Source organism: Ursus arctos, unplaced genomic scaffold, assembly GCF_023065955.2.
Source record: "Ursus arctos isolate Adak ecotype North America unplaced genomic scaffold, UrsArc2.0 scaffold_18, whole genome shotgun sequence".
Taxonomy (NCBI): Eukaryota; Metazoa; Chordata; class Mammalia; order Carnivora; family Ursidae; genus Ursus; species Ursus arctos.
Window position 1 is genome coordinate 30,976,199 of NW_026622852.1, and position 20,929 is coordinate 30,997,127.

The 20,929-nt window shown below is 39.4% G+C and overlaps 2 protein-coding genes across 5 annotated transcripts in view; both read left to right on the forward strand.

Moving 5' to 3' along the window:
• Positions 1-9,052, forward strand: part of TMEFF1 (transmembrane protein with EGF like and two follistatin like domains 1) — a 75,580-nt gene extending 66,528 nt beyond the window's left edge. For 2 of the 4 annotated variants that reach the window (XM_026506125.4, XM_026506126.4), the window contains exons 9-10: positions 4,273-4,431; positions 7,927-9,052. In XM_026506125.4, the coding sequence (XP_026361910.2) occupies positions 4,273-4,431; positions 7,927-8,011 (244 nt within the window). In that variant the 3' untranslated portion in view covers positions 8,012-9,052. The other 2 variants (XM_044386779.3, XM_057313625.1) reach the window with 2 other exon arrangements.
• Positions 9,053-9,371: 319 nt separating this feature from the next.
• CAVIN4 (caveolae associated protein 4) lies at positions 9,372-20,332 on the forward strand. Its single transcript, XM_026506128.4, has 2 exons — positions 9,372-9,965; positions 16,904-20,332. Exons 1-2 carry the CDS (start codon positions 9,558-9,560, stop codon positions 17,588-17,590), a joined length of 1,095 nt encoding a protein of 364 aa, XP_026361913.1. The 5' UTR covers positions 9,372-9,557; the 3' UTR covers positions 17,591-20,332.
• The last annotated feature ends 597 nt before the right edge of the window (positions 20,333-20,929 follow it).

The window sequence follows — 20,929 nt, forward strand, 5'->3', positions numbered from 1 at the left end:
CTCTCTCTGTTTTCTGCTGCCTCACTGGCCATTCCTTTGCATCTTCTTGGCTGGTTCCCCTTTGCTCCCTGACCTCCTAGTGTTGGAATGCACCAAGATCTAGTCCTGGTCCTCTTCCTTAGTGATGCCACCCAGCCTCAGGGCTTTCCATGACATATGCTGATGACTCCTGCTTTGCATAAATCCCAGACCTCTCTCCTCAACTTGAGACTCATAGATTCATAGACTGATAGACTCTCCCTCCTTGACATTTTTGCATGGATGTCTTGACTCCTTAATTTAAGTAGGACCTAAGCTGATCTCCTGATCTGCCTTCTCTCAACCTTCTTCATCTCTGTTGATGTCAACTCCACCTTTTCCTTTGCTTGGGTAAAACACCTTTGCTACATCTTTGACTTCTCTCTCTCATACTCCATACCCAGGCAGTTGAGAAATCCTGTTATCTCTATTTCAGAATATATCCAGAATTTGAGTTCTTCTCACTCCTAGTCCAGGTCACCATTTTCTCTCTCTGGCATTATTGCAGCAGCCTCTCCGATTGTATCCTACAGTTCATATTCAACACAGCAGCTGAACGGAGACTTCAAATGAAAGTCAGTTCATGTCATGTCTCTGCTAAAACCTTCCCAGTCACTCCTCTGTGTCACCGAGTGCAGGAGCCCTACACAATTTGGCCCCTTCACCTCTCTGTCTTGGTCCCCTCCTTCCCTTCAGCTTGCCCATTCCACGCCAGCCACACTTGCGATTCTTGGACACGCCATATCTCATGCTCCCTTCTCAGGGTCTTTGCATGGACTCTTCCTTTATCCACTATGTTCTCCTTCCTGTTGTCCACATGGCAGATTCCCTCACCTCCTTCGTGTCTTCACTCACACATCACCTTCTTAACGAAGACTACCCTGACCATCTTGTTTAAAATTGCAACCCTCCCTTCCTGGCCTATAACTGGCACTCATCATTTCCCTTCACTCTCTTCTCTCTCTTTGTGTAGTACATATCAGCCTTTAAGAATACCGTTTAATTTACTTACCGTGTTTATGGACCCTCCCTCCCCCAATCAGATCAAGGAGATCTTCATTTGTTTTGCTCACTGATGTATCCCAAATACCTCCTTCAGTACTTGGCACATGTCACATGCTCAGGAAATGGATGAGTGGATGAATCAGCACATGAGGCCATGGTGGTGAATGAGATTATTATGGACGGCGTGTGGGATGAAAGACTAGAGGGTGTAGAGGACCAAATGCCTGGTCACAATCACAGAAGTAGTAATAACCTAGAAGTTATTACTTCAGATATTTGGAGAGTATAACCCAAAAGTCAGTTGCAGAAAATAATATCCAGAGAGGATTGCCTGAATAATATATGGCCTATACGTTCTTTTTGATATTCTGATTTTAATCTTTGGATTAAGCTAAACTGTCAGAGAGCTGCGTATCTAGGACACTGTTAAGCTCCCCATGGAACTGTTTTTATTTTATTGAGCTTTAACTTTTCACCATTAGCCTACCACAAAAGGCATTATTTAAAAAATCCTGTAAGAGTTCATTATATCGTTGAATTTATTACAGCTATATTATTGAGGTTGATGTTCACTGTATCAGAAAGTGCCCTCTTTAAATCAGGACCAATGAGATAAAATCCCCTTGAATCTAATAATAATAGTCACCGTGGTTCTTTTGAACAACTGGTTTGATTTTATTTTGTAGAGATTGTATTTTATGTTAATGATTTTACCACTTTTTTTCATTTTTTTTTTTAAGATTTTATTTGTTTATATGAGAGAGAGAGTGTGTGTGCGTCAGCAGGGGGAGGGGCAGAGGGAGAGGAAGAAGCAGATTCCCCGCTGAGTAGGGAGGCTTACATAGAGCTCGATCCCAGGACCTCAGAGTCATGACGTGAACTGAAGGCAGATAGACCCACCCAGGCCCCTCTCTTCTTCTTTTTTTTTAACCGGTGGTTTTTAATATTTAATATTTTTCTCAATTTTGCAATCACCACAGTCAATTTTAGAACATTTCATCAGCCCCTGATGAAACTCTGTGTCCTTTAGCTATTACCCCCAAATCTCCCTGTCCCCTTTAGTCTTAGACAATCACTAATCTATTTTGTCTTTATTGATCTGCCTGTTCTGGACATTTCATTTCAGTGGACTTGTAGAACGTGGTCTTCTGTGTCTGGCTTCTTTCACTGAGCATCATGTTTTCAGGGTTTATCCATGTTGTAGCAGGTGTCAGTACTTTGTTCCTTATAATACCACAGTTTGTAATCTGCTTACCAATTGATGAATATTTGGATTGTTTCCACTTTTTGGCTGTTAATGAATAATGGTGCCCTGAGTAATTGTTTGCAAGTTTTTGTGTGGACTTGTGTTACTTTCAGCTGGGTAAGTGTCCAGGAATGGAATTGCTGGGCCAAATGGTAACTGGTTTAACTTTTGAGGACTGCCAGACTGTTCTCCCAAGTGGCTTGGCCGTTTTTCATTCCCTACAGTATCTTTGCCAACAGATATTATCTGACTTTTTGATTCTGGCCGTTCTAGTGGGTATGGAGTGGTATCTTATTGTGGTCTTGATTTGCATTTCCATTAACACTAATGATGTTGCTATCTTTTCATGGGCTCATTTGCCATTTGTATATCTTGTTTGGAAAAATGTCTAATTAGATTTTTTGCCCATTTTGTAATTTTTTTTCTTTTTGGTAATGAGTTTGTAATAGTTTTTCAATGTATTCTAGATACAAATCTCTAATCAGATAAATAATTTGCAGAGATGTTCTCCTCTTTTGGTTATCTTTTCACTTTCTTGATCGTGTCTTTAAACACCAAAGATTTTAATTTTGATTTAATCCAGTTTAACTTTTTTGTTGTTGTTTTTGCTTTTGGTATCATATCTGAGAAATCATTGCCTAATCCAGATCATGAAGATTTACTTCTTTTTTTTTTCTCTTTCCTAAGAGTGTTATAGCTTTTTAGCTCTTCTATTTAGATCTGTGATGCATTTTGAATTATTTTTTGGGTATGTTGTGAAGAAAGGGTCCAACTTCATTCTTTCTCGTGTGGATGTCCAGTTGCCCCAGCAGCTTTTGTTGAAGAGATTTTTTTTTTTTTCATTGAATGGTCTTAGCACCCTTGTTAAAAATCAGTTTACCATAGATGAATGGGTGTACTTCTGTGCTCTCAATTCCATTCCATGATCTCTTAATCTACCTTACTACTCTTTCTTTCTTTCTTTCTTTCTTTCTTTCTTTCTTTCTTTCTTTCTTTCTTTCTTTCTTTCCTTTTCTTTTCTTTTCTTTTCTTTTCTTTCTTTCTCTGCTAGTAAACTTAGAGCTCAATGTGAAACTTTCTGGCAGGTGTGTAGGAACCTCAGGGATGGAATTAGTGGACTCACATCACCCCTGGCTTCCTATTTCCCTACTCCCGGGTTTCTTTATGCGTGCTCTATTAAAAAATCTTTTTTTGAAATGAAGTGTGGGATGTTAATAACTATGCTATCCTTACACTTCAGAGGTTTTATTAATCAGCTCTAACCGAAGGCTGGCTAATTTATACATTACACTTCTGTCAGCTAAAACATGTGAAATTTCTGTTAAATATCTTAAATGTTTCCCCCTGTCAAATTATTATCATCAGCTGATGTTGTTGCCTTTTTATTTACTTTTACTTGGAATTCAGATAATTTCTAAGATTAGCACCTACTTGGCTGCTTGGCTATGCTTCTGTCATTAATAACTGATTTTTCTTTCCCCCCTACATCTTAAATGATTATATTTATGTATACTGAAAGCGTGTTAAATATAATTTGGTGCTATGTTCGGAGAACTGTAAATGTTTATACCTATTTATTCAGTGCTCCCATTTCCAAGTACCTAACCTAAGGAATAACACTAAATATAGAAATGTTAACAAATGTTAACAAATGTTTGCCATACCTCATTCATAATTGTGAAAAATGGAAGATAACAGATATGTCTTAGAGTGAGGAATAGATGTTAGCTATCTTATAGCCACTGAATGTACTATCATGTACCTATTTTTTAAATGAAGGTAATAAAGACCATTCAGCAACTTTAAAATTACTGCCCTATAATGATAGATAAAAGAAGCACTATGTGAAACAGACATATTGAGTAGAGTTTAAGGAAATACGCAAATGGCAATGGTTTTTCAGTATAAATTTATCATTCTTTTGTATGTATTTATTTGAAAACCTAGAATTCCTGAAATTTGTAATTCTCATAGGAATCTTTCTCCCCTCCTCCCTCTTTCAGATGTGAATCCGGTTACACTGGACAGCACTGTGAAAAGACGGACTTTAGTATTCTCTATGTTGTGCCAAGTAGGCAAAAGCTCACTCATGTGCTTATTGCAGCAATTATTGGAGCTGTGCAGATTGCTATTATAGTAGCGATTGTCATGTGCATAACAAGGTAGGTAATGACTTCAGAAATACCAACCTTAAATTAGAGGTGGGTAGCTACTAAATTAAAGAAGAACCTTGAAGCACACTCAGAATGATAGGTGCCTTAAGCCCTCCAGTCTATTAGGAAAAAAATCCTAGGATCACTTGCCTAAGATTTCTATGTAGGTCTCACCCCTTCTTATTTTGCTTCTTTAGAATATGGGCAAGAACTCATTCTTAGGGTTACAAGTAGCTGCACTGCAGGCAGAGGGAGCATGAGAATATTCAGTAGCATAAAGGAATTTAGGGACCTTAGAACCGCACTCAGGGATGATGATGGTAGCAGCAGAAGGACCATGCCGAAATTTTTAAAGCTCCGAGGAGCTGGAAGGTGTTTTATGCCCTAAGAATATACTTTATCCATAGTAAATGTAGTAAGAAAGGAAGAAACCAGAGATGAAAGAAAACTGCTTTTCTTATTATATCATTGTCTTACATTACTTCATTTTCTGGAATACAATCATAAATAATCTCTAAAATTCTCCATCATAACTAAAACCATTGGCATGTATCAAAACTACACTCTAAATTAAAAGACATACTTGGATTACAGGGGGCATAAAATGGGTGTTTTCCAAACTGAGTGGAAATGTGTAAGTCAGAAATGAACTGGGCCCCAGAAAAGTCGAACTAAATCCAGTTCATATGGTCTTTCTGCTTCCCAGTGTCGTGTCTTTTCGTCTTGCAAGGCTCTTCCTACCTCCTTTAAGATTTGGTTCAGAAGTCCCATCAACATCATCTCTGTACTTTTCTGCATTATTCTGGGCAGAGGATCAGAGGATATCAAGTACAGATATTGGCAGGCCATAATGGATTTATGGCTCTTCTATCCAGGATCTGGATAGAAGCCAGACCTTCAGTACTCTCAGCCATCTGGAGCTGAAATGATAAATCTAGAAATTGTTAAAAAAAAAAATGTTCTCTGAGTACAGGTACTTTTCATAAAATTTAGGTGCTGAAGTCGGTGGACTTTATTCCACAGAATAGATGATCTGCCCTTAGGCAAGACTACTGGGTATAAAATTGGGCAGTAGATTAAAATAGGGATGTAATGATATAAAAAATAATGACAGCAGAAAGGGCGAATAGAAGAAACCCATGTAACAGCAGGGCTGCCTGTGGCCATTTAATATAGGCTTAGAGGTGAAGTAATTTGCCTGTGGTCATCCAGCTAGTAAGTGGAAGTGCCTGGATTCGGATTCAGTGCTGCCTGATTTCCAGACCATTCCTTTTTCCACTGAACCTTCAAGAGGAGGGTCCACGTTGAGTCATCTCAGGAAATATATTTGCCAGGTATGACCATTGCATGGGAGCAAGGTTCAGACTTGATTTTCTTAGAGTGACAGGACTTTTGAACAGAGTCGGGGGGACAATTTGGTATGAATCATTTTTTCAGAGTGTTGATCTGAATGTCATCTGCAAAATTGCACTGGAGGAGAGAAAATGTGAAGCTAGGGGAACCATATAGGGCATTATTTGGGGAAAGCAGGAGTGGAGTAATAAATTATTTGAAAGATGAAAGAAAGAAATAAGGTAAAGATGAGGGAAGCTTTTGAGGCCCGGTGATAGTGTCATCTTTAAGAAGATCAAAGGATGGTCAAGTCAGCAGGACGTAGCTTTGAGTCAACCCCTTCTGTTCTAGAAAAGTAAGGAAACTTGTGGACCTGGATGGGGGAAGTACCTTACTCAAGATCAGGGAGATAGCTAAGCCCTTTTACAAATCCTTACCAGCCTTTTATCCTGCTCTTTGCTTCTGTTCTCAGTGTGCTATAATCTTCTAAATTCTAATTCTACTAAGTTAAAATTACCTGACAGAGAGTTTTCAAGTCCTTGCCTTCTAGCTGATACCCCAGATCCATTCACTGCCTTCATAGACACTTTCAACATCACAGTGTTTTTGCATCCGTGTTACACTGTCTTCACTGCCCACTGTCTCCATGACTGAAGGGTCATTCAGTGAGATGAATTTACCATACCTCTCTCCTTGAGGCCTGTCTTCTTATTGTGGTGTTTTTTCCCCTCAGATGCTTTGCTTCATGAATTTAGAATATTATAATTATGTACTTGGACTTAGCTCCACTGAATTCTTAAGGAGTGCCTCTCCCACACAGCCCATTATGGACAGCTGTTCACTTATCCCGTGGTGGCTGTTACATGTGAGGAATCTCCCTTTAAAAGGATGTTCCCACTGACTCACTTATCAAGACTGCCTGAGTAAAACTTTCTTCTTTTATGCTTGGAATCTTCTTTCATATTTTTAGACTCTTAGAACGATAGAATAGCAGGGACCTCCAGCATTATCCTAGCCAAACCCCTCTATTTTGTAGATGACAAAACTCTGGCCCCAGGGAGTTGGTTTTCCAATGTTATGGTGAGTCGCTGACAGAGAGGTTTGCTTGGCCTCTCAACCATGAAATGGAGATGATTCCATCACCGTCTCCCTCAAAGTGTTTTTAGGAGGATTAGTGAGATAAAATTTATGAAATACAGTATATGAAATGAAAGTGTTACCATCAAGGCTTTTAAGTCAAGGCAAAGCAGTGCTCTTTGAAACTGAATTAAAGACATGGAACTTTAGGAGTACTCCTTGTCACAAGACTTTCTTTCCATTAGATTATAAATTCCGTTCTGGCAGAGATACTAGAGGTTCGTTCAACTTTTAATATTTCACGTATAAGAAAAAGATGTTGCACAGCTAGTTTTTAGCAGAGCCTGAGCTCCGAATTACCAGAATTCATGCCAGTGCCTTTGTTCCACACTGCATACCACAGCCCTTTGTGCATAGTAAGAGCTCCCATGTTTGCTTTCTCGTGGGCAGGCCCAAGAGCAGGTACAATGAGCTTTATACCACCACCAAGAAACAGGTACGGTAAAATGAGAGGACGGCCAAGGACTATCCCTCATCCCTGGCATGAGAGTTCTTTATCGGGTCCTGTTGTTTGCCCAAGCAGGGTGTGGAACGACTTCTTTTGAGTCATTGTCTAAAATCACTAAGCATTTCCTGTGTATTCATTCCTGTGCATGCGTACCTCTTCCTAATTATTCCTTCATCCAAGCTGTTCTTGTCACTTTGGGGGTGTCATGGTGCTCAGGAAAAGTACAGAGGCCAGGATCCTTTCTGCTCTCCAAGGTTTATGTGTTATCAGTCACTGTGGCTAGGGAGTTGCCAGGTCAGAAGAGAGACAGGCATTCCTCTCAGGGAGGCATACGCAGCAGTAGAGACCCAGGAGTAAGCTTTGCTTGTGCTTATACCTGCATCCTCTGCCTAACCGTCTCAGCTCCCAGCTGTGTAGGGAAGAGAGCAGTCTGACATGTTGGTCCTGAGCTTGTCTTGCGTCAGACAGCGTCCTGTTTCTCAATATGGCTTTGTGTGTGAAACGTGTATTACTTCGGAAACATTTGAAATACCTTAAACAAAATGACCTTTTTCTTTTCTTTATTATTATTTTTTTTAACTCAACAGAAAATGCCCTAAAAACAACAGAGGACGGCGACAGAAGCAAAACCTAGGTCATTTTACTTCAGATACGTCATCCAGAATGGTTTAAACTGATGACTTTTATATGTACACTAACCATGTGATGTACATTTATTATGTCTTTTTTTAAAGAATGGAAATATTTATTTCAGAGGCCTTATTTTTGGACATTTTTAGTGTAGTACTGTTGGCTCGTATTTAGAATATTCAGCTACAACAGTTTTGGACTGTTCAGTAGTCTTTGTTTTATGTTTTTAAATACAGAAATTGATTTCACAAATTTATACCACATGGTAATTCTAAGACTTGTTCTTTACCCATGGAATGTAATATTTTTGCAAAGATGGACCACTTCACAAATGGTTATAAAGTCATACCCACTTCTTCCACAATGACCACAACAAATGACCAAGCATGAACTAAAGGTAAAGATGTTTACAGATTACTTTTCTTACAAAAAAAAAAAAGATAAAAAATCTAGAAGACACTGTGTTTAAATAGACATTTAAATGTTTTTGAGATTTAGTAACTGATTTTTTAGACACTGCCTATCGCATGAACTGTAAAGCTGTGTGTGTCAGATGTAAAATATTTATAAGCTGTATGGGTTGGGATTTGATTATTCCTCTCTTTGAAAAAATAATTCTGATAATTCGGAAGAGTATCTGGTAGCAAAGATGGAACGGATCACTGGGAAGTAGATTTAGATATTGTGAAAATAGTCTGTTTAACAAACAGATTGGAATAAAGCCTACTCTATCAGTTAAACTACTTTAATACACATTCATTTTTAAGAAAATATTTGTTTTAACATAAATAAACAAATTGTATCCGTGTTTGTGAATAAAATGCAAAAATGATTGTTAATGATTGGTGCTCTTAAGGTGAGCTTAAAAATTATCTAAGACCTCTATCCAAATTTGTCCTGTAGTAGTAGCTATATTAATAGATTGTTGGTGTTTAAAGATCTGAAGTGTGAGTAGAATGTATTCAGCTGTTTAACATGTAGTTTAGATATATGCATGTAGAATTTGAGAATATGTTCAAAATTAAATATTAATTTTAATACTTGGTTTGGAAAAGCATGTTATAATATAATGTTTTCACTATATGGCCTCTGTTTTGGTGTGTTTATTTACCACATTCTTTGCTCTTGATAAATCAGTACATTTAATATGTGAAGTAAGTAGAAAAAGATTTTTCAAAATTCCCCTTTGCTTTTACAAATACTGCTTAAAATTATCTAAAGGCAGAAGCTTCCCCCAACATGCAGCGTTTGCTTTTTTTGGTCATTGGGCTTTTCGGCTTAATATCAGTAACATGGTGGCTTCGGGGAACTTTTTTTTTTTAAAGCTTTCCTCTTCTCTCCACACAGACTTATTTGAGTCCATTAGTCAGTCACCAAGCATGTTTGGAACAGTACCCAGTGCTCTGCAAGGGTTCATGTTGCAGAACCAGTCATGTGTGGGTATTTGTAGTTATAAATACTTGACCAGTCTCCAGGGGTGGGGTTTCCAACCCTTTAAACAACCCTGTTGCCTGTTATCAAGCTAACTTTTTACTCTTAGTGCCCAAACTGATTGTGGTGGGACATCTTTCACTGAGAAATAACTAAAATGGAACATAATGGGTCTGCTTCAAATGCTGATAAAATCCACCAGAATCGCCTGTCGAGTGTTACAGAAGATGAAGACCAAGACGCTGCTCTTACCATCGTGACCGTGCTGGACAAAGTAGCCACTATCGTGGACAGTGTGCAGGCAAGCCAGAAGAGACTAGAGGAGAGACACAGGGAAATGGAAAACGCCATAAAGTCCGTCCAGATTGACCTGTTGAAGCTTTCACAGTCACACAACAATACAGGCTATGTCATTAACAAGTTGTTCGAGAAAACTCGAAAAGTCAGTGCTCACATTAAAGACGTGAAGGCCCGGGTGGAGAGGCAACAGATTCACGTGAAAAAAGTTGAATCCAAGCAAGAGGAAATAATGAAGAAAAACAAATTCCGGGTGGTAATATTCCAGGTAAGCTGGCCATCTGCGTTTGGTTTGATTACTGCAAAATTTTAACGTCCTTAAATTGCCAACCAGTCCTATGAGAAATTTCCAGCATCATATCCTAACTATTGTGTATATTCATGGAGTAGAGTTCTCTATCAGTGAGAATCCCAGGATAAAGCCATTTCTGTGTTGACTAATGTACTATCCTATCAGTGCTTGGAGTTTCTCAACCATTCTGTGTAATAGGAACTGTGGATCATAGCTGAGGCTATTTCTTGCCTTTGAAACTTAATATTGGTATCATTAGCCGTATCAGCTTGATGCCCTTTCAGAGACTGAGAATGTTAGTTCTAGAAGAGATCTAAGAAGGCTTTGGTTTAAAACCCCTCTTTGTTGTATAAAAAAAGAAACTGAGGACCTGTAGTCCCACAGGGTGGTTTCCCCCCTTTATAAGGGAGAGCCAGAAAAGCCCTAAACAGTAAAATGTAAGCTTTTCAGAATATTATTTGTCCGTTGGAATTTTTACATGTGGTAATATGTAGGTTACGATGATAGTAAGAAAAAGTATTTCTTAACGAATAGTCAGGCAGGTGCGTTTATAGTTGTTAGTTTTACAAATGTTGGGAGTCATATAAGTAATTGCTTCCATTTGATTACTAAGTCTTTTGACTTCGTTTATTTAATATAGTAGTTTTAGTGTGGCATTATGTATTGTGCTGTGTTCCTATATGACTCTGTGTTTGGCATTCATATTTTTTGAAATAGGAACACATCCATGGCAAAATGCATGGTATCTGTAATATATTTTAAAACTCTTACAAATCAAAAGGAAAAAGTTGAACTCCTCCTGTGGTAGAAAAATGGGAAAGTCATTATCAGACTGTTCACACAAAAAATAAATGATCAGAATTCCATTTTTCCCTATTTAAGTATTTTCAGTGATTAAAACATATACTCAGAGTTTAAGGTAAAAAAAAAGCCAAGCACTTTCATATTCTGGTGGGGGTATTAACTGAGTATTAACTGGTACAACATTTTTGGAGGGAAGTTTTGATATATAAATACACACACACACACACACGCACACACACACACAGTGTTATCACAGTGTATTTTTAAAATGGATGGATACCCCTATGCATAGGAAAAAAACCTTTGAAGAGTAAAAACAAAATGAAATAGGAACGCAGCTGGAATATGTAGGCAGATGTTTATAAGACACGAGGGATGCGGGCCGCAAGGCCCCACAGCATTGTTTACACGTTAGACAGGTCTCCATCGTGCTTTGTTGACTGATAAAATTACACTGGGATGGCAGAGTAGTATTTGGGATCTGTAAAGACCCTGTTTTATTTAAGAAAAAGAGGCCAGTTCCAGTGTTAGTGTAAGTAATGGGGATCTAGATTTGGTACTAGAGAACATAGGATCCATTCTTCAGTTCACCTTCCAAGGGCATTAGCAGGAATGGGTTATGTTGCACTCTTCACTCGCATGGGGCGTGCCAGGAAACATTCTTGGTATCTAGCATTTCTCCTGAGAACCTTGTGCAAAGAGAGAACCAGGTACCAAACAAGATCTACAAAGGCTAGAGGAAAGGACGTTTCTGAAAAGTTCTAATTGACTTTTGTCTATTGACATAATTTTTGTTTTTTTACAGTTAAGATTTTCTGTATTCACCTATTTATTCCCTGAAACTTGCTGTTTTTTCCTCTTTGAGTTCCTATAATTAGTTGAACAAGAAGATAGCATGAAAAAGCTACTGAGAGGCGCTAATTTAAGTCAGATCTCGTTCCTTGTAAGATACAGTGCTGTGAAGGTTCTATGAAATTAGGTTGTTCGTGGAAGTGGCAGTTTGTCAGTAAGCAGCTGCTGTCTTTTATAACGGTAGAGCTTGTAGAGAAAAGATGAAGCCAAATAACAATGGATTTGATGATTCATTAGCTGTTAGACCACTATACAGTATGCACATGATTATACTCAGTTAAAATTAGTTCTTATACTTCATTCTCATAGTTAGTATGTATAAGTGGTTATAGTGAGATCACCTGTCCTACTAAATTGACTTGAAGCTGGAGTAATTCAGCTGTAGTATACTTTTGTTTCCATTTGGGTTTTTCCCCAAAAGGTCTTCCCAGGATACATCTTTTGGGGGCAATCTTTATTGGCATTTTATCTCCCACAGGAGCTTTTGCCTAATCCTGGACATTGACATAAAAAAGAATTATCTGCTCTTTGTCATACAATTATGATTTCTCTTTGAACGTACTTTCACCTTGATGACCTTCTCATGCAAGCCAGCCGTCGTACCAACTCTTCTAGCAATTTTGCTTACAAACCACATGCCTGCGGTTACCAAATGAGATATTTGGCCATTCCCTAATGATAAGCTCTGGACTTCTCTGTATTTGAAAGTCCCCTAGCTATGTTACTTTGATACTCAATCGAAGCCACTTTACTCTGACCATAGTACTTGCTTTGTTACAAAAATCATTTTATCTCGACTTTTACATAAAAGGATATCTAATAAGGGGTGCATGGGTGGCTCAGTTGGTTAAGCATCTGCCTTTGGTTCAGGTCATGATCCTGGGGTCCTAGGATCGAGCCCTAGGTCAGGCTCCCTGCTCAGCAGGGAGTTTGCTTCTCGTACTCCCTCCCTTTGAACAACCCTCCCTCCCCACTCGTGCTCTCTCTCTCTCACACAAATAAATAAATAAAATTTTAAAAAAGATATGTAATAATTATTTGGAAATCAACTGTAACTAAGCCCCATAATCTTCAATTATTATTACAGCATATTCATCGTTACCTCATGGTATCTCTGACTCAGTAGGAATTGCAACAAATAGAGCCATGTAACAAGTACTCTCTCTGACTACCTTTGTTTTCTTTTTAACCGTGATTTTGTACAATTTGTGCAATTGAAAAGAAGGGTATGTGATTCCTGAGTTAAGCTATGTCTGATTCCTTCATAGCAAGATTGTGAGGGTTTTCACTCTACGAAGCAGTAATTATTCTTTGGCTCCTTCCTATTCTAATTATACCTTCTCAGGCCGTACCAGCCCACTTGGTGTTGCTGAAGCTACTCTCTGCAGCAGGTGTCAGGAAAGGAGAGGAATATTTTGCTGCTTCTCACTGATTCATCAGAGAGTTATGAGACGCCCACCTGCCTTTTCTTCTTTTTTAAGCTGCTAGACTCTCCAATCCTGTAGCCAAAGAATTTAATTTTAAGCAAGTATCCAAAGAAATAAGGTTCCAAAGGACCTTCTTGACTGTCAGTCTGATGGGTTTTGGAATAAACCTATTTCTTACGTATTTATTAATTTGTTTTGATTGAACAGATTTAATCTGGATCTCAAATAGGAACATAGTTTCTTTTAGAAACTTTAACTCATGGGTTCCCTTAAAAAAATCTCATGACCCTTAAAGTTTTGCCTGTTTAGTTTTGGAAATAATCCTTAAATAATCGGGTTTCTTTAGCAGTTGTGTTTCTGGGCTGGTTCTCAAGGGTCCCCAGTGTCTGCCATGTTCTCAAATCTAGTCCTCATCCTCATTCTTTGACATATCTGACATAGTTGGTCCCTTCCTCTCTTCTTGAAACTTCTTTTCCCTTGGTTTCTTGGGGTGCTGCTCCCTTGGATTTCATCTTGCCTCGCTGGCCGATATTTCTCCTTTTTGGTTCTTCCTCATCTCTTCCTTTTTAACTATAGGTTCAAAATCCATTTATCTGTCCAAACACCAAAATCCAAAAATTTCTAAAAAAGTGTTCATAACATACTGGGTAGCAAGACCTATGGTTGACCTGAACCCATTTGGTGGCAAAACTGACCAGAAATAGCACAAGACTGTTTATACTCTTTATCCCACCTTAGAGTGAATATTCATATTCATGTCACAGAATTGTTTCTTCCCAAGATCTGACTGGGAAAGTAATGTAATATATTGTTTTCCCCAAATCTGAAATACTCTGAATTCCGAAATGTACTTTGGCCCCAAGAGGTTTGGGTAACACTGAGTGTTGACCCATTCACTCAGTCTCTTAGGAGTCTCTTTCGTCTGGCCTCATGATTTTTAGTTCTTGACATAAATGATTCCTAAATTTATACTCTAGTCCAAACCTCTTTCCTGAATTCCAGGCTCGTATACACAGCTGCCTACTTGACATCTCAGATCCCAACCTTCCCCTCCAGTCTCTTCCTCCTGCTTTCTTCCCTGTGTCAGTTATTTGGAAATCTATCCTCCCGTTGCTCAGGCCATGTACTTGAAAATCATCTTTGACGCTAACACTCTACATCCAAATCTAGCGGTAAGTCCTGTTAGCGCCTACCTTCCCAGGAGATCTGGAATCCGACTGCTTCTCAGCATGGCCTCTGCCAGCACCCACATGCATCTCTCACCTGACTACCTTAGTGGTCTCCAGCTGCTCTCCTTGCTTCGTATCTCACCCCCTAGGGCTTGTTTTCAACAGAGTGATCCTTTTACAGCATGGGTCAAATCATGTCACTATTCTCAAAACTTTTAAAAGGGCTTCCTACTAGGGGTGCCAGTTTAGTGAAAAGAATTTTCATGATAAAAGTGTGGGAGGGGGGGCGCCTGGGTGGCGCAGTAGTTAAGCGTCTGCCTTCGGCTCAGGGCGTGATCCCGGCGTTATGGGATCGAGCCCCACATCAGGCTCCTCCACTAAGAGCTTGCTTCTTCCTCTCCCATTCCCCCTGCTTGTGTTCCCTCTCTCGCTGGCTGTCTCTCTCTGTCAAATAAATAAATTAAATCTTAAAAAAAAAAAAAAGTGTGGGAGGGGCGCCTGGATGGCTCAGTTGGTTAAGCATCCACCTTCGGCTCAGGTCATGATCCCAGGGCCCTGGGGTGGAGCCCCGTATCGGGCTCCCTGCTCCTCGGGGAGTCTGCTTCTCCCTCTGCCCCTCCCCCAGCTCATTCTCTCTCTCAAATAAATAAATAAAATCCTTAACTTTCTATCAAACTCAGAATAAGAGCCATGGTCCTTATTATTGGATATAGAACCCTACATGAGCTGGCCCCCCCACTACTTCTCTTACCCTCTTTCCTCCTCTTCTTGCCCCTTGATCTCTCTGCTCCCATCATACTGCCTTCCTTGCCGTTTTGGTTTACCTCCCGAATATATGCATTACCTTTCCATCTTGGCTAGGATGTCATCTTATCGGTGAGGGCTTTCTAAGCATTTTCCTTAGTCACTGTAAATCCTGCTTCCCTACTTTATTTTTTACCTTAGCATTTACCACCACCCAACAGAATATATATTTACCTTGTTTATTTCTCTCTCTACAAGAATATAAGCTCTTTTACTCTGTTTTCTTCACAGGAGGTTCTCAGTTCCTAGAACATTGACTGGTGCATGGTAGGTGCTTAGGAACTATTTGTCGAACGAAGGTGTATACCCTATTTGAACAGTCATTTATTGGTATAACTACCTTGTACGAGGCTTTCTGATAGACACTGACGGTAAAACATAGGACACATCTCTGCTTTCATCGAACCTATTATTTAGTCAAGGCCTCAGTATAAATCAGTAGAATTCCAGTTCAATTCTAACAGTGATTAACTGTTGTAAGTAGAGGTGTGGACGTGTCATTCTGGTGTAAATTAGAGAAAGAATTAGCTTCTTGAGGGGAAGGTTGGGGACATTTGAATTGATTCTTGAAGATTTTGTTGACAGAGCTGAAAAGGGATGAAAGGCATTAAAAGAAGCAAAAAAACAAAGGTAGTAAGAAAATACACAAAGTCACGGAGAGATGAAAACACTGTTTGAGGAGCAGAGAGCGGTTGTGCGTTGCTGGATTGGAAAGTAGGTTTAGCTCAAACTGAGGAGCCTTCTAATCATATTAAAGAACTGAACACTCCCCTGCGAGTATTGATGAGTTCCCAAAAGTTTTAAAGTAGAGAAAGGATGTGATCAGAGCTGTGCTTTAGAAATTTTTCCCAGGAAATACTTACGTGATGCTTTGGAGGTAGACCTATTATTGCAAAAGTTCAGGCTTGAGATGACAGAGACCTGAATTAAGACAAGGAGGAAGGAGGAGGGGCAGGAGTTATTAAGCGGTGTTATCGATGGTGCTCGGTGACCTTTTGGGTATGGGGTGAGAAGGAGAGAAATACCTGGGTTGAAAATTCTGAGACTTCTATTTGGGTGACACCTGGAGGGGGGTTGGTGGTGAGAGGCCCAGGAAAAGCAGCTGTGGAGAGGATGCTGTGTGGACCTTAATTTTTGGACATATTAAGCTTTTTAAAATTTTACTTATTTATTATTTAATTTATTTGTGTTTAAGTAGGCTCCACGTCCAGTGTGGAGCCCAACGTGGGGCTTGAACTCAGGACCCTGAGATCAAGACCTGAGCTAAGGGGTGCCTGAGTGGCTCAATCAGTTAAGCGTCTGCCTTCAGCTCAGGTCATGATCCTGGGGTCCTGGAATTGAGCCTTGTGTTGGGCTCCCTGCTCAGTGGAGAGTTTGCTTCTCCTTCTCCCTCTGCCCTCCCCCTGCTCATGCTCTCAGCGCTCTCGCTTGCTCTCTCAAATAAATAACATCTTAAAAAAAAAAAAAAAGACCTGAGCTGAAACCAAGAGTCGGATGCTTAACCAACAGAGGCACCCAGGCGCCCCTTGGACATGTTAAGTTGAGGTGTCTCTGTTACATCACTGTAACATCTGTCTGTCATTTAGAAGTGTGTCTTCATCTTAGGAGAAGGGCAGAGGTAAAGATAAAATATTTGTGAGTTTGCTTACTGTTGGATCTGAAAGCAGAGGAGGGGATCAGGTTGCTCCCATTGAGGTTGGGAGACGAAGCAACAAGAGACAAGGAGAGAGAAACCTTGAGAAAAAACCAAGAGTTAAGGAGCAGGCGGAGGGCGCACCGCCCATGGAGGAGATGGAAAAGGTGTGGCCACAAGGTAAAAGAACTGATATCTAATGTGCTTCCTTTCTCTCTCCCTCAGGAGGACATTCGGTGTCCGACATCCCTGTCTATTGTTAAAGACAGAAGCCTAGCTGAGAATCAAGAGACCGATGACGATGTCTTTGACCCTCCCATAGATCTGTCTTCAGATGAAGAATATTATGTCGAAGAAAGCAGATCTGCCAGGCTTAGAAAGTCAGGCAAGGAGCGCATTGATAATATCAAAAAGGCATTTTCCAAAGAAAACATGCAGAAGACACGGCAGAATTTTGACAAGAAAGTGAACAGAATTAGAACTAGAATAGTGACCCCAGAGAGGAGAGAAAGGCTAAGGCAGTCGGGAGAAAGGTTAAGGCAGTCAGGAGAGAGGCTGAAACAGTCAGGGGAAAGGTTTAAGAAATCCATTTCTAACGCAGCTCCCTCGAAGGAAGCTTTTAAGATGCGTAGCCTTCGGAAAGCTAAAGACGGAACTGTGGGCGATGTGACCGAAGATGCGGAGGAGGTCAGGGAAATGGGTGTGGACATCATTGCCAGGAGCGAGTCTCTGGGCCCCATCAGCGAGCTCTACCCTGTTGAGCTCAGTGAAACAGACCGCGAGGAGGCCAGGGCGGTGTATCCTCCCAGAGAAGGAGGGGAGATCTCAACCCCTGAGCCTTTGAAAGTTACTTTTAAACCCCAGGTGAAAGTGGAGGATGATGAATCTCTTTTGCTAGATTTAAAGCAGTAATCATAAAGAGGAACTAAGCATAATATAAATATAAATCTCTTTAATCACAGGGTTCTAGTTTAAATAGTATAGTCATTTACATCGATGACATGATATAGTCATTTACATTTATAAAATAGTGTAGTCATTTACATTTATATTTGTTTAGAGGAAAACATGAGTGATATGGCTGGTTTTGTTTCTGATGTTTAAAATCTTAAAGATAACACAAGTATTCTATACATTTCCTTGTAACTTCCTTGGGAATTCCTTTTTCTCCCCTGGGCTTTTATGATTCTATCAACTTTCTCTTTTAAATCATTCTCACGGCAGCTGTGGGTTCTCAAGTTTTTTTCTCTTGCCCAGCAGGAAAGTAGTTTCCTAGCAAGGGCCAATTAGGTGTTTGGTGTCTAACATAGGTGAATGGCAAATTTGTAGCCATCATTTGCAAGTGAACTCTCGATTTTGGTCTAGATGGATATTGTGGCCAAGCTCGAAGGGGAATAACCCATGTGTGGATTATATCATGCATATGTTCAAATAGATTCATTAGTCAATTAGTAACCACACCTCTTTTTGATGCTTTTGTGTAAAAAAAAAAATGAAGTTCTGGATTTGAGCATTTGGTTCTGGCATTATAACTTTGCTTATACTAAGCCACTTGGCAAGTCACCTGCTGATAAACTCATCAGTAAAATGGAGAGGGTTTGTCTCTCCAATCTCAGAGGACTGATGTGAAGATCAAAGGAAATGTTACACATTCTGGGGGCACAGGGAGCACATCCAGAGAAAACAAACCCCACTGGTTCCTCAGGAACAGAATTGAAATAATTGCACCTTCTGAAAAAGACTTGAGCACCAAGCATTGAGGACCTAGTTTGGACAGAAGCTAAAGTTGGTCTTCAGAAGCCTTTTCACAGAATAAGAAATAAAAAATCAATGTTTGGGTGACCTCTTTTTTGTCCAAGTCTAAAATCCAACCTTGGGTAGGGTCTTATAATGTTTCCTGGAAACTCCTTTTCTAATTTTTTTTTTGGATTTAGAGCTATGGTAGACTAGAGCAATCTTTGAGCTGCATGAAGCATAAAAACGGTGACTGTGTGTCTTCAAGAGAACTTTCTAAAGTCTTTCCTGATGCAGTGGGTTTGGAAATGACCTCATGTTTCTGTTTTCCAGAGGGAACCCCTCAGGGCCTGTCTGTCCAAAACAGTGATCATAGGAATTCATCGTAGCTGGTTTGAGAGGAAGCCAGATTCCACTTCCATTAGCTTTAGATCTAGCCAATTTGGAAGTAGATATTATTGCTGAAGAGAGAAATGGTCATACTGGTTCTGCATTTCTGGTATGTTTAAATCTGGTTTTGTAATGGGGAAGAAATGATGGAATTGTTGAATTTGAAGAGTTTAGACAGGCAGCTTTCCAATCAATTTGGGGTGCTCCTATAGTAGTTAAAAATTACAATCAACGAACACAGACACACAGAGACAGACACACACAAATCAGCTTTAAAGTATTTGACTTGATTACCCAGGTATTTGGGGTTGGGAGTTTGTTTCAACATCATTTCCTCTTCGCTCTGCATGAATACATAAAATCATGAATTGTGCATCTCCGTTATCTTTTTATATTGAAAACTGAAGTGTTTACAACATTCTTTGAAAAGAACAATTAAAAAAAATGTTGTAGTTTAGAAAGAGCTTGGATGCCTCGTCACATATTTCCTTAAAGCCATAATAAATTTGAATTTTAAAAAGATAATATAAAGTTTGATGTTGGTATCCTATCTGTAAATATTTTTACTAAAAATGGATGCAAATAACATGGCATGAATTTGATATAGTAACCCTTCTCATAATAGATATGTTTCTAAGTAAAGAGGAATATAAGAAGTTATAAGCTTTTCCATTTTTCTAGCCCTATGCAGAGTATATATCAATTGAGCTAAAATATTTTTCTGCGAATATTACTGTCAAGGAATTTTTGAAAATTTTGTTTGCTTGCTCTGACCTATTTTATCACCAAACTTGACATTATGGAACATTTCCCATAGAGATACATATGAATTTTGATGTGGAAAGCATAACCTGGTCAGCTTTTCATCCTGGTAGATTTTATACAACCCCAGAAACACAATTGAATGTTACCAGAGTTTCACTGAAACCGTATACTGCTTTCTTGGTACTAGGATTTTTTTCCTCCATATTGCTTCTGTCTCTTGACGTTCTCCACCGTATTTAGGGTATTTCTCAATTCCACATTCATAATGGTTTCTCTTTTCACCCCGTTTTCCTGATGTAAAGAATTTCTATTTATTATAGGCTGTAAAATCACACATTGCCATTTAATGCAAAGAATATTCTAGTCAACGTTCCTTAGTTCGGAAGTTTCAGACAACACAGAACAGATTTTCTGCTTATTTTACTCTTTTGTGTTTTTGAAATTATACATGTTAGATTCTAAACAATTTATTCAGTAAAACCATGAGCAGGGTTTATCTTTTTTTCCTTTTATGAGGTCAAATCGTGCAACAACCATAGACACCTGAGGGCACAGAGCCTCGGTGGGGCGACTCTGCCTCCTACACGTGGCAGATCCAGGGGCTTCCCTCTGAGAGCTTATGGTGGCCTGGTTCTGGCTTCTTCGTTAAAAAACAGGCCAAAGGTGAAATAGTGGTAAGAGGAGCGTGAAAATCCAGCTTGCTAGGAGTGTGTGTGTGTGATCTCCCTTCAACAAGTTTTCATGAATTAAAAATACAAACTGAAATACACTGTTTTCATTTTGACTTCATTCTTTGCCCTTTATGCACACTTAAGGGTTTGGTTTAGAACAAAGCTTGAAGTTCATTATGACTCTGTCAGGTTCTGTTATATAAAATATTTCACAGAATCATTGTTACCTGTACAATTCCATTCCAGGCCCAAATTACTGAGCCTTTCTTTTTTTCCCCCCTGAGACATGTTTTCTATAGCCTCTTTTATTGAACCCTTCCAAAATAATTACAGTTTACATTCCCAAAATAAATTGCTCTGGCATCTTTGAGTCAAGACTATGGGGAGTGAAGACTATGGTCTCATCCTCAATTCTGTTTGAATTTTGGGCATTCTAGTACCTGGTCTGTAGTGAATGAAAAATGAAGAAGCCTTAGTGCTGAATTTTGCATATTATTCTTGTGATGCGTGAGGATTTATAGCTGTCCTTCCTAGGTCAGAATTCTTCAGTGTATTTCATAGGTAGACAGGGGACCTAGAATAAGTACCTCTTCACTGTGAGTCTCTTAGGACATCCAAGTATTCCTGAGAGGACGGAGTGGAGTGCTAGAATATACTCAGGCTTTGAATTTACTTTGCACATCTTTCTAAA

Coding starts and splice junctions, on each gene's coding strand:
- CAVIN4 (XM_026506128.4), top strand. CDS start 9,558: ATGGAACATAATGGGTCTGCTTCAAATGCTGATAAAATCCACCAGAAT. Junction 9,966..16,903: donor TCCGGGTGGTAATATTCCAG/GTAAGCTGGCCA, acceptor TCTCTCCCTCAG/GAGGACATTCGGTGTCCGAC.